Genomic DNA, 18,534 nt, shown 5'->3' on the forward strand with positions numbered 1-18,534 from the left:
GGACTTATCTATAGACACCACTAAAAAGAGCCAAACTGGACATTACAAAAACTGATGTTAGTTGTCGTTCACTGTATCTACGAGTAAACTATTTTTTAATTACAGATCGATGCAAGTGAACACTGAGTTATATTGCCAAGCACATTCTTCATACTACAATTAAGTACTGTAAAAAGCTGTATAGTTGCTGCGTAGACGAGAGCCATCTCTTAATGTCAGCTACTTTCGAAGATAGGGGGAAGGGGTGGGTTCTCTTCTTGCCACATTTATATGTTCAACGCAAAGTGCGTTTGGTGAGTACATGAAACATATATCATTCTAATCTTATTTTGATATCAGTTACAGGAGCTGATTATGGGCGTAGGCGAAACACGCCATAATAAATAAAAATATATTAACCCATCTAGATGGTTTTATTCGGAAAAATTCACAATAATCAGACTAATTCAAGGAATTTATTGTCTTTATTAATTAAGATATTACCACTGTTTAACGTTCACAACTGGCAGTCGAAAATGGAATACCACTTGTTTGCAGGACGCGGCAGACATACTTTTAATCTGTGGAGGAGCACGATATAGTGACTGCAAGCCTGACTAATGTACACAGGGAAGTTTCGCAATGGACGTCATCCTAATTGGCGGAAATTCATAGCTGTGGACAGAAACTGGGCCACTCAAGCCACACAGAGCCAGTCAAGATTCTCGACAAAGATTTGTTCGCACAGTAGAATTTGACGAGATGCGTTAGATGGTGCGAGCAAAAAGAATCGCCAATAAGCACCCGTCAACTTGCGAGCTACGAATAATATGGCATGGACAGCTCGAATGGAGCAGCAGTTACGCTTCGTGATAAATAACGTGTGCAACCAATGAGAACAAATTCTTCTGAACCCACAATTCGTTTATTTCAGTGGGTTATGCTGTTCAGTAGTGCACGGTCGATCTTCCTACAATCTGGATTGTTCAACAATGAGGCTTTTCATTTATGATGACTTTTGCAGCTGCCGCAGCAGCCACGTCTGGAGTGAAGAAAACCCCTACGCCATTCTCATCTCTGGTCACCAGCAAAAAAACTCTCCCAACTTGTGGTGTGAAATTATACAAAATCAACCAAAAGGGATTTGTTGGTATGTGAACAATTCACGTTGGCTGGTGGCGCTTCCAGATGTGCTGTCACACGTTTTGGAGCCTGTACATCAGCTATCACGAGAGGACGTGGTTTCAACATGACGATGCACCATCCCAATTCGATAATAATCTGCAGCAAGGCAAACAAATCTGAAAGTTCGGGAGTGTATAAAATACAGTAGACGCCATGCGATGCCAAATATATTGCGCAGACAGGGAGAACTTTTTCGGTCAGGTATAAAGAAGACGAGGGCGCTGTCAGATTGAAGAGTTACGAGAAGTCAACGGCAGCCCATCACGTTTATGGAACAGATCACCTCATAAAAGGTATAGAAGACGATTTATAAATTCTGCAGACGGAAAAAGAGAGAAGAAGAATAAGGAACAGCCAAATGCGAAAAGAAAACTAACAATGTTCTTAATGTTCAAATGAATGATAATTGAACAAGATTTCTTAACAGTTTTTTGAAATTATTTTAATGCAAATGAATAGTTCGAAGTCTTTGGTATTCCATGGAAGTAATAACTAGAGGTTGGCCAAATAAATTACGTGGAAATATGAACAGGAGCTACACATGCGCAGTGGTACCTCAGACATGGTGGCTCACAGCTACCTCCGGACATCAAGAGAAGCGTCCAGTGAACACAGGACAAGGCCTACTGCACGGTTGTGAAGTTAACGATTTTATGTATGACTGTATGACACGGGCCCACAGCACACTATATTTTTTATTTATTCATTTTTTAATGAACGCCAAAAACTATGGATCAGCAACCTGGTGATGAGAGCACTGTCCATTGAAACGCATAGCTGAGTTGTAGCAATTACTATTTATGTGGTTAAAGGCATATAAGTATTACCGAGAGGTGAAACATGTTTCCTTAAAAAGAAAATAAAATTCAGTTGCAAATTATGGAAACATTTGTTCTTATCTAAGTCGTAAAGATAATAGTGTGAATTCCTGATTATCATGTTCAAAGTTTTATTTAATGGTCATTAAAGTGACTTAACCGTTGCGAAAATCTTCGTGTGGGTCACGAACATGAATACTATTATAGGAGTTATTTACCAAAACAAAAAATGACTTTCCTCTTACTCTTATAATATTATGAATTTAGTTAAGGACGATGTATGAGCGATAACAAAATTAGTACTCCATTTAAAAATTACAAAGTACAGCTAATACAGCTGTCTGTTGTGCCTCTTTGTCGACTTCTTGGCAGTTAAATCGGCGATAAACAAATCTTACATTTCTTTTAGTGTGAAAAGCGTATAAAATCAAACGAAAACCATTAAGTGTGCAAAGAAAATTTCAAATGGAAGTTACGAGTTCGTTTTGTCAGTCGAACCGGCGGGGAAGGCCACACTTGCTTCACTGACTGCAACAGAACGGTAGTCAGACGTCTGGAGTGCAGACTGCAGCGATGACGTCAGCAGCAGCGCGATACATTATGCATGTTGCGCGGCGCAGTCTTTACGGCACCAGCCGATACGTCGACGTGTATGCTTCCCCAGGTAGCAGAACCAGCAGGGACGACCGGCAGAGCAAAGCCTTGTAAAAGTTCTCTCTCTTACTCGAACACAATCTGTATCTGTATCGAACGTTTCCTTTATCTTTGACACTAGAAAGGTTATACGCCACATACCGTCGTCGTCGAAGCCATTAGAGACAGATAAGCTGGACAAGGACGGGGAAGTAAACTGACCGTGGACTTGACTGTTACTTCTATAACTGGTTTCAAGTGATGTGCAGGAACTACGGTTATCTTAAATCAGAACGGCTGGCAGTCTCTGCAAACGTGAATGCTGTTGACTAGGTCGGTGTTATAAAACCTTCTCTAACCTCGAAAAAATAACATGAAAACTTTATAAAGCAGACATGGTTTGTCTTTGTTTACATGTGTGAAATACACCAGATGCCATATTTCTGTTCATTCTTCCAAGAATGAATGAGAATACGTCTTAGGGCGGATACTTTGTTTTTTTTTTTTTTTTTTTTTTTTTTTTTTTTTTTTTTTTTTTTTTTTTTTTTTTTTTTTTTTTTGAGGGTTCCGTACTGCGACCGGTCACAACGAAGCCTTTGTCCATATGTCTATCCGACTGTTAAGAATCCTTTTTCTCACGAGAATGAAGCTGCCATTTATGTCAAATACTGAGGTCTACGATACTGTCCGTCTAAAAAATTAAAGCTTCTAACTCAATGCAATAAAAAGATACGGCCGTTTATGTCACATGTTTTGACATTCACAAAATCTCTCATCAAATCATGTAGATGAAATATCTACATACATGTCGGGCATGGTGGTCTAGCAATAAAACGCTCCCCTGGAAACCGAAAAAACGAATCTCGCTCGAACCACGGATTTTTCAGTTTTCATTTTAACGTAACTTTCACCATTCAAAGACGTGAGATATCTTCTGGAACGAAACATGGTTCGGATTCTTCCCTGGTTGGATAACTAGGACAGGTTAGGGACATGGAAGTCCCTGAAGTGGCGTCCGTTTGAAAAACTCGCACCAGGCGACTGAGCCACACGAAGTTATTATTATTATTATTATATACATAATTAAATTTGTACGGAACTCTCAGAGAGCGAAACCTACTAGCATCTGTCCGTTTCGTTTTCTTTCTTTCTTTCTTTCTTGAGTAGGTCGGTATTATAAAACCTTCTCTAACCTCGAAAAAAAACATGAAAACTTTATAAAGCACACATGGTTTGTCTTTGTTTACATGTGTGAAATACACCAGATGCCATATTTCTGTTCTTTTTTTGTTTCTTTCATGATGTTGATCTTTTTGACAGCCGTTGCTGAATTTGACCGCTGCATCGCGTATTATTTGCGGATCTGAGTAGCCATTAATTTGTTTGCGAAGGATGACTCGAGGAGAGGAAATACAGGTCTGCGTGCATGGATCATTTATACACACTTAACAGTCCAAGAAATTCGTTTGCTCTTCTCGTAGGCATATAGGCAGAGGTCTGCGTCTATGCAAATACAGGCGGTTATATTTTCTTTGTGGGGAAAAGTCCGCGTCGATGCGTTTATCTCTACGGATTACAGCAATAACAGTTACTTTGTGGTTAAAACATGAAGGATAGTGTCAGTATTACGGTTTTGGCCTCTTTCTACTACACACAATCAATACTAATAATACCGCTATGTTGGCTGCTATGCAGAGCGTCCTGAAGTGAGTAGCTGAGGGCTAAATATGGCGACATGTCCACCTCCTTAGTTTCCCCTCCCCCCTCCACAATTAAACGTACATTACACCCTATTTCCGTCTTATCAGCAACTGCCTTACGTCTGAATCATTCCTCTTTCTTTGGAGGGAGTAGCTATTACTTATGAAATTACCATACGTTGCCACAAAGCGACGTCAAAATTACTGTAGAACACACCATTGTTTGGAACCGTCGCTCTATGTTCTGATATCTGATCGGCTTTCATATACGACAGAAGTAACAATCGGTATACAGGTCAATGAATCCTTTCGACGTAACACACACACACACACACACACACACACACACACACACACACACACACACACACACACACATATATATATATATATGGTCATACCACGTGCAAATGATAAACGAACTACTTTACAACCATTCGACAGTGAAGACTGATAGAGTGTTCATTTGACTTCCCAATGTTGCAAAAATATTTCGCAGAAATATTCACAAAACCTGTTTCAGTAATTATCACCGACAGTTCTAACTTACGGAATATACGAACAAAAGAACAATGCGATAAGCTATGTTGCATTAAACCGTGGTCATGAATAGCCTTTGCGTCATTTCTCACTGAAATGTAAGTTGCAAGCTCAGACTTGTACTGACGAAAACTCGTGCCAGTCAAAAATTTACCAGCACAACTGGAAGGGAGTGAGACTAGGCTGCTATCTCTCCCCAATAATGTGTAACATATATTTGGAGCATATAATTCAGAAATGTTTGAAACGAAAAACAGGAGTGCGGGTTGGTGGTAGGACAGAATCCATTCGATTTGCTGATGATATGTTGTTACTGGCAGAGAGCGAAAAGCTATGACTGGAATGTTAAAAGCATCAAATAAAATCTGTGAGGAATTTCGAACGAGACGAAATGTGTGATGATAAGTGCAAGGAAAGTAAGAGGAAGATATAGAACGAGTTAGGGCTTCCACATATCTGGGAAGCATAACTATGCACGACCCAAGATGTAATTAGGAGGTGAAAACAAATACATCAATTGCCAACAAGGCATTTAATAAGAAGAGGAGGCTTCTATGTGGGTGTGTGGACAGGGACCTGAGAAAGGCGATGCTTTACATGCAGCGCGGCATTACACGGAGCTGAGACAAGGAAGCCGAGGAAAGAGGAACAAAGAAGAATAGAAGCATTCGTGATGCGGATTTGGATAAAAATGGAAAGGATAGAATGAGTTGACAAAGTGAGAAATGAAGGGATGCTGGGAAGAGTGAAAGAAGCCAGAGAGATTTTAAAGGTAATCTGGAAGTGGAAACATAGTTTGGACGTTGGATGAGAAGATATTGGTTACTGATGGATGCTATGGAGGGAACGGTGAATAGCAGAAGAAGAAGAAGACGACGAAGAATTCACCAGATGGTGGATAGTATAAAGACAGGAAACAATTATGAGAACACGAAGAGAGTAGCAAATGACAGGAGTGCATCGAGAGCTACATGTGAAGACCTGCCGTAGGGCAGAACACTGATAATTTTGGTTTTAAATAATTCTACATTTGTCACACGGTTCCTTACTCGGCGGATGTAGTTACCTGGGCCCTGATAAGGCAATGCTCAGGTTATTTTCGATGAGTGATTGTGCCGGGACAGGGCAGAGGCGGCGGCGCTAACAAATCGCGGGCATCAGTCCACGTCAGGCGGGCCATCACGTGGACCGCGCCGATAGCCTATCGGCACAGCCCCGCGACGGCAGCGGCCGCGTCCATCACTCACTGCGGCATTAATCACGCAAATCTGCGGCCAGCGATACGGCCCTGACAGCCAGCCAATTCGGGGCTACTTTCGAAATTCGTGTGCCATCGTAGGGCAGCGCAATGAGCGTCGCTCGATTGGCAAGTGCATCGACTGCAGTGCAGACCGGGACAGTCAACACGGCACGCAGTCGGATGGATCGGTCGTCAACTGATCTTCCATTGAAAGTGTGCCGAGAGTACAAAACGATGTATCGAGAGAGGTTATCACTGGGCGAGGTGACGCGGCATAGAACTCAGGACGTTCAATCCGTCGCACTATTGACCCATTCAAAATACCTCAGAGCACTCTGAACAGAGTACTTCAGAAACACAGTATTTCACAATGAAGGATCATTAAGCAGAGAGCACTAATTGAGAACGACGCAGTTGGATCCAAACACGTCCGAGACGTCAACAAAATTACAAATAACTGTTTTTCCATAGACAAAACCAAGAGGAAATCCTGAAAAGTAGTAAATACTTCCACACTGATGCTCATCATCATCATCATCATCATCATCATCTTCTTCTTCTTCTTCTTCTTCTTCTTGTTTCGATTACGGTCGTCTAGGAACATTTTAACAAGTAAATGCATTTTTGTTATCTACTGTAACTCCTTTTCTCATTCTCCAACAGTTATGTGTCTTCCCTCAACCCAGCATTGCCCCCCCCCCTCTCTCTCTCTCTCTCTCTCTCTCTCTCTCTCTCTCTCTCTCTCTCTCTCTCTCACACACGCACGCACGCGCGCGCGCGCGCGCGCACTCGGATCAAATTTCTAAACTTTCTTTTTTATATATAAATTATCTTGTTAAGTCGATTTCTACAATGCATGAGTTTGTTGGATCCACTGGTGGCCAATTCCATTTTTATAAACACGTTTGAAAATTGGATCACTCTGTCTACTTTCGTTTCCCCTCCTGTAAGACGTACTTCCTTGTAACAGAGGTCTTAATCTTTTTCTCTCTTCATTCTCCTGTCATGTTCTTACTGGACCCAAGTTGTTCCTTGGACTCTTTTCTTCAAACAATGCTGCTGCACGGCTGCAACGCATTTAAAGAACGGTATCACAGAAAACCGAAGCTGCTGTAATGTGTATTTGCTTACAGAGAACCATTTTCGGTCAAACGATCGTCGTCCTGTCGGAAATTAATGTTCCTTCCTTTCCGGTACCCATTACCCAGCCAGATTCCCGTCAGATCTGGTACGGTCCTCCTCCAATTTCGCAGCGAACAAACCATAACCGAATATCGGCTATTACTACAACGATTACGTCGCCACTTTCAAATGCATTTTAAATGCTACTGCCAGCTAAACCCGTCAGTTTAGTGAACTGAACTGCTCTAGAATACTTCAAACTCGATTTTCTCGTGAATTTTTGTGAGCTGATGACAACGAAAGCGATCCCGCTATGAAAAGACGTGGCATCCCAGACTGTCGTTCCTGGTTGTCGGGCTGCATGCCAAGCAACAGTCTGGTTGGTATCCCACCTATGTCCAAGGCGTATGCAGACTCGTTTTCGCTGGTCAACGGGACTGCACTCGAAGCGGGACTCTTAACTGGAGACAGTTCTACTCTAGTCACATCTCTGGACTGGAATCTCAGTGACAGTTCTACTCTAGTCACATCTTTGGACTGGAATCTCATTGAGTGGAGTAGAACTGCCTTCAGTGATGAATCCCGCTTCGAGCGCAGCCCCGTTGACCAGCGGAAACGTCTCTAGAAACGCCTCTGACAGCGGCCTGGTACCGACCTGACTGTTGCCTGCCTTACAGTCCGACATCCAGGAGTGGTATATGCAGTACCACTTCTTTTCATAGCACCCTCACAGCACAGCAGCACGTTGAAGATATTCTACACCCTGTTTTGTTGCCCTTCACGGCAAGCCATCCTGGACTTGCATTTTAACAAGATAATGTCCGCCCCACACGGTGTGAGTTTCTATTGCTTGTCTTCGTGCTAGCCAAACCCTACCTTGGCCAGCAACGTCGCGGGATCTCTTCCCAACTGAGAACGTTTGGAGCATTACAGGCAGGGCGCTCCAACCATCTCGGGATTTTGAGGATCTAACGGGCCAACTGGAATATCTCTCAGGGGAACATCGAACAGATTCGTCAACTAATGCAAAGCCGATTAACTACTTGCATAAGGAGAGAGGTGGAGCAATGCGTCTTTGATTTGCTCAATTTCTGAAGCTCTTTCTCTGAATAAATCACCCAATTTTCCTGAAATTGTCGTCACTTGCTTGTCTGCACACGTAGATCGCGTCTACCTATTTCCGTCCAATTCGGATAATTCCTTCGTGCTGCGTAGTGTTTATTGTTTTCGAGTGCGTTTGTGCTCTGAAGTTAAAGTACCATAAATACAGAAAAATAAAAAATCCGATTGCCGGGTGGTATCCTCGTTAAAATTATGTATTTCACGAAAATCTGTCACTTCACCATAAAAGTTTTTTGGTATTTTAAATTCTTTACACTTGTAAGATATTTTCAGAATGAGATTTTCACTCTGCAGCGGAGTGTGCGCTGATATGAAACTTCCTGGCAGATTAAAACGGTGTGCCGGACCGAGACTCGAACTCGGGACCTTTGCCTTTCGCGGGCAAGTGCTCTGCCAACTGAGCTACCCAAGCACGACTCACGCTCCTTCGCAGGAGAGTTTCTGTAAAGTCCGGAAGGTAGGAGACGAGATAATGGCAGAAGTAAAGCTGTGAGGAGAGGGCGTGAGTCGTGCTTGGGTAGCTCAGTTGGTAGAGCACTTGCCCGCGAAAGGTAAAGGTCCCGAGTTAGAGTCTCGGTCCGGCACACAGTTTAAATCTACCAGAAAGTTTCGTAAGGTATTTTGTTGTAATTACTCGTACGAGTATAATGAAGTACTTACGACCAGCCAAAGCAATGAAACTAAACGGGAACGACGAAATGAGAACTATGTTAAACAGGAAGAACGAAGGCAAGCAAACCGAGAACACACTGTGGCGACGAGAAATAGAGTGGATGGTCGAAAGATCGAAACACACAGACAGGATGAATGGTCAGGTGATGCGAATTTCCGATCGGCGCTACTCACCCTGGCGACGTGCGCGCTGCGGGCGACGTTGCGCAGCAGGCGGTGCAGCGGGGCGGCGCTGGAGGCGAGGGCGGCGGCGCCGAGCTGCGAGTAGACGACGGCGGTGAAGGTGGCGCCGGGGCGCGCGCCCAGCCGTGGCAGGTGGAACGGGTAGCGGCGCCACGAGTCCGAGAAGCCGGGCAGCGTCACCAGCGCGCCGGGGCTCGCGTTCCACGCGAAGCCCTCGCGCGACGGCTGCCGCGGCAGCCGCTCCCGGATGATCTGCAACAGCACGCGACCACAAAGCGTCACACAGCTGCCCGCTGTCCCTCAACTCGGCGAGCGAACATAAACTCGTTTACTTTCTGGGCTGGCTGTCGTTCGAGGACTGGGCGTGGGCGTGAGTGTTGGAAATTCGGAGGAGCAGGCATGCATAAAAAAAGAAAAATAAGATTGCGTTTAACGTCCCGTCGACATCGAGGTCATTAGAGACGCTGCACAAGCTCGGATTGTGTCAAGGATGGGAAAGGAAATCGGCCGTGCCCTTTTCAACGGAATCATCCCGACATTTGTCTGGAACGATTTAGGGTGACCGGACGTGTGTTTGAACAGTCGTCCTCCCGAACGTGAGACCAGTGTGTAACTGCGGCGTCATCTCGCCCGGCCCAGGTATGCAGGCGATGTAGCAGTGACAAGGGGGACTGTGGTGGCGTAACTGGGCTCATTGCCGCCGATGGCAGCCTTCGAGACTTACGGGGGGTAGGACGTCAAACGGGCCGACTTGGAGCAGGAGAGGCATCACAGGGCATTTTAATTTCCACTATCTATACTTTTACAAATAAATTCATAAAACTTTGTCAGCATGACCAGGAAGGATTCAGAATTTACACTCACAGCAGTGGAAGTTCGAAAACATAAAAAAAATTTTTTTTACATGTGAAATTTCATCATTTTTTTCACTTACTAATGGCAGCATTTGTTGCTACAGGTACACTTTTCTTCATAAGTAAGAGAGATTCTTCGATGAATTTTGCACAGCATAGAAACCATACTCAAAGGTGTACGAAACTCTTAGACTTTTACAAATCTATTAAAAACTGTGGTAAAAATTGAGGTAATTAACTAGAAAATGTTTTTTCTAAACATCAACTTTAAAATATAACAGCTCATTCCTTTTTTCATAAATTAAATAAATTCTAGAGTTTCATACACCTGTAAGTATGGTTTGTATGCTGTGCAAAATTCATCGAAGACTCTCTCTATCTTATCAAGAAAAGTGTACCTAGAGCAACAAATGCAGCCATTAGTAAGTGAAAGAATGATGAAATTTCACACGTAAAAAAAATTATTTTGTTATGTTTTCGATCTTCCACTGCAATGAGTGTGAATCCTGAATCCTTCCTGGTGATGCTGACACAGCTTTATGAATTTATTTGTAAAAGTATACACAGTGGAAATTAAACGTGCCGTGATGCCTCTCCTGCTCCAAGTCGGCCCGTTTGACGTCCTACCCCCCTTAACCACCACCCCCCCCCCTGCACCCCCCACACCTTCACCTCGCATCTGCCCATTTTTATGTTTAACCCTCGTCGTCGCTCAGCTTGCGAGATTCACTCATGAACTAAGTCTCAGTATGTCTACCTGATCTTGCCTGTTTACCTCTGCAAAGAAAAGATAACCCAATGTAGGATCAGGTGTGCGAATCGGCGCATGAGAGTCGTCCAATCAGATCTGTGCAATGCTCTTATCGATTTCGTCTCTCGCAGCTAGGGCTGCAGATGTCCAGGTTCAGCCAGACATGTCCGGTTTTATAACACCGCATCCGGCCTATATATAAGTCCGGCATGTTACCCTTTTGTTAATATTTTTAGCTATGAAGAAGACAACGCACAACTAACGTCTCTCCCAGGCTAAGCGCGAGAAATGAGGAACAAGGACATTTCTCATAAAGATATATAGACATACCAACCAATGCTATTCGTATGTCGCTATCCATGGTTTTTTTTTCCGCAGGGTGAACGAGCCTAAGGGCCCTCGTACGCGATCAAACAATTTATCAAACTTTACTATGTTTGCCAAAAATTTGATGGTGTACAGTGCTGTTTCACATGCATGTCGAGCATAGATCACGTTCGACGTGTTTGAGAGAAATTTTGATTGACGGAAAGTTTGATGAGATGGCGGACATTGTTTATGTCGTTGTTTCGCCATATACGTTTGGTGAAAAATACATTTAGTAGAATTTATATCACTTTATCCTGAGTTTCCACGATTATGGAAACTACGATCAAGGATAATAACAAAATAGCATTGGCAATTATCAAAATTGTAGATATGTCACGTCTTTCCCAGACATATATTACGCAGGAAGAGGCTACGAACAAAATCACTATTCAGTCGCATGTATGCTTTCAAAGTTAGTTGTTTTCCCCATCTGTGGCCCGTATGGTCGCTACAATGAATCCCCAGAGACAGCCCGCTCTCGTGTAGATACTTCGCAGGAAAATTGAAGAGCGCGTGAAAAATCCATCTCAGGGGCTCTTCTGTTCATTCTGAAGCCGGTGAAGGTGTGTGATCGCTGCTGTGCCCCAGGCTGCACTTCCACAGTCCACTATTGGACGAGTATACGTCCTACAGGTCGCGGAAGTTAGCTACATCCGTCAAGCAGAGGATACAACGCTCCAAGCCTCTGTTCAACTTTGTCTGACATCGGCAGTGTGGCGTTGCCGGATTAGTTTGCTGTCCAGTATCTCTGAGTAATTGGCGTCCTTCTCCTGGTGAATATAACGGCTTGACGTTTCAACGCATAGAATGCAATTCTCCATTCTCTAGACCATCTTTCAAGTTCCTTGCATGCCCCTTTGCAGTCGTCTGTGCATCACCTGATGCCATCCGCTTCTAGTATAAACGGCAGTGTTATCGGTGTAGATTGCACGCTCCACTCTTTGGGACCAAGAAAGGTCGGATGTATAAACAGAGCACGTATTGGGTCGGTCCAAGGACGGATCCCTGTGGAAGTCCTTCAGAAATTCGTCTCACGGTTGACGTCCATTCTTCGACCCGCACTGCAAAGTACAATCTTCTAAGTAGAAGACTAAGATGATCTTGTAGGCTCTGGGGAATACCAAGCTGTGTGAGCCATGTACGGCTCGCGTTTATCTCATTTATTGTTTCTCATCTTCTATTACGGTACTGCCGCCTCGTTTTCTTATTCCATTTACTGGTTTCACTAACTTCCGCCTTACTGGACGTGAGCGGCAGCAGCAGCAGCACGTATCGATAAGTGCACTGTCGTACCATCTCTGGAGCGACCGATAGTATTTCCGGGTCGTCGTGTGACTGGCAGTCAGTTCGAAACGGACCAGTAGTGTAGTCGGACTGCAGCAGCAGTGGAAGTCGGGGACGGAGCGCCGGTGAGGTGCCGACAGCCAGTGCTCGCCGACCGCTGGTGACACACATGAACTGTCAGACGGAGGGAGATTGGAGCGGGTCGGCCGTTGGTTGGTAGTGTCATCGGCCGACGTGTATGTGGTCCTTCACTGTTTCCGGGCCTGGGCAGTTGGTCGGTTGGTGTGGAGCAGCGACGAAATCGCGACGCATAGTTCGCCGCGGCCGCTGCCGGCGTCCACGCGCGGTCGGAGTGTGAGGGGCTGTTCCCATTGCTACGAGGTCCGTGGCTCACCGATACCGGGACACGAAAGTTAAGTTATGCTGTCGCTTGGTCCGTTGACTGTCGGTCGGTTAGGTTGACGTCGGATCGTGAATGGTTGACCGACTGCCTGTCTCACCTAAGCGAGCGTTAGTGTTTGAATTCCAGGCCGACTCTGGAACATCTGGGCACCCTTGGGTGTACTGCCCTATTTTTTTTAATTTGTTCTTGTTGTTTGTACTTGTATGGCTTATAGCCGATTTGTTTTGCTCTTAAGGCCCTCAGCGTAATTTAAAGTGCTGTTTCACGTAAGCCCTTTGGCGTTTTAAAAATTTTAATGTTGTTGAATTTTTAAGTCTTGGGCCTTCAGCCGATTTTGAGTTTGAGTTGTTGTGCTCTTAAGGCCTTCAGTCTAAATTAAAGAACTGTTTCACGTACGGCCTTTGGTATTTAAAAAAAATATGTTATGGAGTTTTAAGTGTTAGGCCTTCAGCCGATTACAATTTAAGTTGTTCACTTCAGACTAACTAAAGAACTGTTTTAACATACGGCTTGCCTTTAAATTTCTCATTGTGTTTGCGTTTTAAGTTATTAGCCTTCAGCCGTTTTTAAATTAAATTGGCTTTCAGCCGATAATTAAACCCCAAAGATTAAAATTGTGTGTTTAAAAAAAAATTTTTTTTGGACTCTTGTAATGTTTGATCAGATAATAAAGTTATATGTTCGAGTGTAACTGACAGCCCCTTATTTTGGCCCCTTTCCACAATTTACACTATCTGTCCTGTCCTGCGGGATTAGCACGGCGTCTCACTGTGGAGTTTCCATATCAGTCCTTGATGACAAACAATGTCGAATGTTTTCGGCACGTCTATAGATACAGCGTCACAGTATTCTCTGTCGTTTTACGCCTTGGTGATATATTCTACGATCCTGATGAGTTGCTAAGTGGCAGTGCCCTGTTCAAATTAGAACTGTTTTGGGGGCAGTATCCCTCTATCTTCGATTATTCTAATTCTCAGAAGGAATAGTCTTTCGACGATTTTGCGTATTTGCCACAGAAGACTGATGGGTCTGTAGTTTTTGTGATCTATGTGGCTCTTTCCTGGTTTCGGAACAGTTATCACCATCTCCTGCTTCCAGTTTTTTTTTTTTTTTTTTACATGTCAGTATCCTTTTGAAGGCCTCCGTCAGGTGGTTCAAGGCTCCTTGGGAGAGTTCCTTTAGTGCTTTTCCAGATATGTCATCCAGTCTTGGCGCTTTGTTATTCGGAAGGGCTTTTAATGATTCCTCATTCGTCTCTGCTCTGCTTGTATGCTCCCCTTACTTTCGCGCCTGCAACGCCACCAGATGGCATCGTCAGTGTGTACCCGACCAGGAGGTAGCTCGCATGTTCTCTAAATGGATGACTACTGTTGTAATCTCCGGCAGTAGAGATTCAGCAGGAAGGAGAAGGCATTTCGTGGCCGTGGACCCGCTGTGTCATAAAAGCTGAAGGAGCGAGTGAGGATGGGTGTTGGGAGATGGCAGAGACGGCAGCCCAGCGGAAAGAAACAAATTAGTCCTGTAAGGGACTCGGAATGGACAGGCGGGCGTTTTAATTGCGGCGGGTCTCATATTTCGCATCCCATGTTTAAATAATCAGGAAACAGGCGCGGCGCGGAAGACCGCCAACATGAGAGATAATGTCTGCAGGTTCCCCTGGGAGGCGCCATTTAACCAGACGTGGTGGGGATGGGGCAGGGAGGGAGGTGGGCGTGGGGAGGCGCCGCCGCACACACTTCGCATGTTTCATCAGCGCTACTCTCGCTGACACAAGAGAGGGAGCAGCGATACAATACTGAGGAAAGTCTTTGCGGCAGGAAAACAGCTTTCGAGGGAGATGAAAAGACAATTACTAAACGGTGTGCACGTTTCATAGTAAAATGCTGAAAGGAAAATTTAGAAGCAGAGCAGGATTTACAGAAACTATACAAGTACATAAACTGCTGATGTACGGTATCACAATGGGTCGAGCATGAATCCCTACTAAACCGACATACAGGGGTACGCCGGCAGACGCGAATACTTCCTTCCATCAAAATTAAGGAAAGAAATCAAGGAGTGGTAGATTCAAAATGGTTCAAATGGCTCTGAGCACTATGGGACTTAACAGCTGTGGTCATCAGTCCCCTAGAACTTAGAACTACTTAAACCTAACTAACCTAAGGACATCACACACATCCATGCCCGAGGCAGGATTCGAACCTGAGACCGTAGCAGTCACACGGTTCCGGACTGCGCACCTAGAACCGCAAGGAGTGGTAGAATTTACAGTTTTGGTCACATTTTATTGTGTTTGCACAGGTAACTGGTTTCGGCTGAGTAGTCATCCGATCTACGAAAGGACAATAAAAATAAAGGGTTTGCAGAATTTGTGAACCATTAACTATTACAAACAAATGGGAAAACAATCTTACTGTCTTATGAGCAAGCTACATAACGGGCGCCCAGTAGTTTAGTGAATTGAGTAATAATGTACGTGACACTAAAGTAATGGCGCTGATGAAGAGAATGGTGACGCACCTCAAAAGGGAAATATTTACTGAGAGTATGTCACAAAGTGCAATCAAAAGTGGGGTCTCATACATTTGCCAGTTATGTCTATCAGTCATTTTAGTAATATGATATAACGAAATGTAGTGCTATAGTTATTTATGGGAGCTAAAATAGCATGAGCTAATTACGTACAAAAATAAACCGATAGTTCAAAAGTAGTAGTAATGTAAAATACGCGTAAAAATCGAAATGTCCTTATTCCAAGATATGAATGCCTCGCCTTTTTTCGAAAATACTAGCAGGTAACATGCTAGGAGGAATCTAAAGTGGTCCTCACACGTTAAGTGTTATTGACACAAAAATACTGTGGTAGTATAATACGCGAAACTACGAGGTCAAGGACAGCACAAAATTTGTGCGAAATATTTACGTTCTTTACTAGTCAGTTAGCTCTCTGCCTCCATACAGAACATGTCCGCGCTCGAGGGTATGGATGCGTGTTGCAGCTGAGTTGCTTGCCTCGCACAACATAAGCACAACTATGGAGGACAGGTACAAGTCTGAGAAGCTCCCTACGAACGTTTCAATGGACTAGGGACTCTTTCGTGGTAGCGTAGACACGTAACCACAACAAACGTAACCAACCACTTAATAAAACATGTCAACCATTACACGATCTTATGTCTGTGCTGTGCCAAATGTTTCAAGAAAAATAAACAAGGCAGCTGACCTGATTTTTTTTTACCTATTATGAGAACTGCTGCAAGTAAATAAAAAAAATTCGGTTTACTGTCATGATGCCATGCTCTGCAGCTTCCTCCGATATTATGGATAACGAGGTATCTGGCGTATGCTGAACTACCAAGAATTTCATTTCTTCGAAGTAAAGCATGGTGCTTTCGTATAATTCTATCCTAACTCCTAACCTTTAATCATTAACTTTTTTCAGTTTTTTACGGAACTTCCTTTGGAACAAGTATAATTTCTCTCGGTCTCGCAGAAACTGAGGTGTATTGCACACCACCAGCGTACCATCCTTACATGTTACAGTATGCTGCGCAATATAGTGAACGAGGGTCAATGTAACTAATTTGTTTCCGTTGCCACACTATACCTTTATAGTTCTGCGCAATGCGGCAATACCGATCTTAGGCGGTCAATTCCGCAGTACTCAATATTATGTAATAAATATAGAGTTTGATTGGGATTCTTAACATTTGAAGCTCAGGAGAAGGAAGGCAACTGATCCTCGACGGAGAATATAAACTGTATTTGCGCGCAACTGCCTGCAGACGGTTGGTTATTTAAAGTAAACTGCGTAAGCGAAGCCGCAAAGCACATTCAGCAGATTAAGTTCTCCGTGCGCAATAAAGAAGATGAGCTGTCCTTTTACTTTCATTACATAAGAATTCACGAAACATCAGATGAAAAACACCGAGAACTCGGCAATCCAAGGGCACCCTGGTTTCAAGTAACCCTGTCATTTTCATGAGAATTCCAAGTGAAATTCCGTACAGGTTTCTCCCTTTTACTCCGTTTCCATTTCTTCTCCCTTTCACTCCCGTCAATTCTGAATCACCGGAGTGCGTTATCGCAGGAAAAAAGACTACGTACTAGCATTACGAAGTGGTGGAGTTGAAATTTCCGTCCGGGTAATGCTGGTCAAGGTTTGCAGTGAGTTCCCCAAACTCTTCCAGATAGATTCCCTCAGGAACCAATTGCTGACGTCTCCAAAATTGATGGTGCTGCAAAAGACTCGATAAATATTTTAACATAGTACCGATGATAAAAAAATTTAAGTCATCAGTCTTTCAGCCGATCTGATCCTGTCCTCTGTCTTTCTCTGTCTTATACTGAAGTTTTCATATCTATGTAACTACTGCACCCAACGTCCTTTGTAATCTGTTTTTCATGTTACAGTCAGCGGTCTGTCACTGCTGCTCCGTCCTGCGCCAAGTTAACTATCCATGAATGCCGTACCACACGTCCCACTGACTTGTGTCTTCTCTAGGTAAGGGTCTTTCATATACTTTCTCACTTAATTTTTTTCCGCAGTAAAACATTTTAAAAATACACGGTTGCTTCTTCTAGAATTCTCCAATGGTCCGCGTTTCACTTCCATACAGCTCTGTGCTCCAGATGTACTAGGAATAGCAATATATACAGCTGATAGGGAATATGTCAGAATATTCCTTGCTACATTCTGTGACCCAGTGCCCCGGCGGCTGCTTTCATACGCTGGGAGAACTACACACATCAAAAAAGTTTTGCATCGCCGCGGTTTTTTTTTTTAAAAAAAAGAAAAAAAATTCTTTATTAACAACAATATTAATTATACATATTTAGCCCACCTCCTGATATGATTAGTGGGCCATTATTGTTACATGAATCTGAGGAAAAATTTTTGCAGCTAATGTTACAATTTGTGTTAGTGAGCTACATTTAAGTTCCTAAGGTAGTGTTAATTCCTACAGTAACTATGGACACTTTAGTTTACCTACAATTTGTATTAGTGAACTACTACTTGTTAAGTTCCTACGGTAGCAATGGGCAGCTAATTTTACCTACTTCTAAACTAAGAATGACTACTAACTGCAGCGTCACAGGTGTGCCAGTAAGTACAAACCTACTTGGAATGGCCTGGTTCCCCGAGCTAATCCCGAGGAGCGTGCCCCTGGCACTGGGCCGGCCGAGGTTAGTAATCGCTGCAGTTTCCTATGTTAGTATTCTAATCTACGTCCTACTCTACTAACTTAACCTACGTCATAATTGGTGCTTTGTCATAGTCGGTGTGATTGATCCCATCCCCCTAATCCCGTACGTGGCGGTTTCCAACTGATGGAAGTCGGCCATTCCACGCACAGGCGGTATGGGACTGGGATCAGGTCTTAATCGGTTGGTTGGTTGAAAATTTGGTATTTACTCTTGATCCCTCAGGTACTCTATTAGAACTTTTCGTGGTACCTCTTCTGCCAGAGCATTCAAGGTATGAAAAGTGTCTTCCTGTCTCAGAAGGTCGTATGTCTCGTTGTGTGGAAGTCTATCTCTATATGTTGTCGCCACGTCGTTGAAGAGAGGGCACTCGAAAACCACATGTTCGGGAGTTCCTTCCGCTGCGCCACAGTCACACTCGGGGGTTGCCCTTTTCCCAAACCGACATAAGTATGTCGGATAGGGTCCATGACC

The 18,534-nt window shown here is 43.8% G+C and overlaps 1 protein-coding gene across 1 annotated transcript in view; it reads right to left on the reverse strand.

The window, feature by feature from the left end:
- Positions 1-18,534, reverse strand: part of LOC124729998 (exostosin-1) — a 195,366-nt gene that overhangs the window by 22,739 nt on the left and 154,093 nt on the right. The window contains exon 3 of the mRNA XM_047248499.1: positions 9,186-9,446. Within this exon, the coding sequence (XP_047104455.1) occupies positions 9,186-9,446 (261 nt within the window). The remainder of the gene's footprint in view (positions 1-9,185; positions 9,447-18,534) is intronic.

Source organism: Schistocerca piceifrons, chromosome 1 (assembly GCF_021461385.2).
Source record: "Schistocerca piceifrons isolate TAMUIC-IGC-003096 chromosome 1, iqSchPice1.1, whole genome shotgun sequence".
Classification (NCBI taxonomy): Eukaryota; Metazoa; Arthropoda; class Insecta; order Orthoptera; family Acrididae; genus Schistocerca; species Schistocerca piceifrons.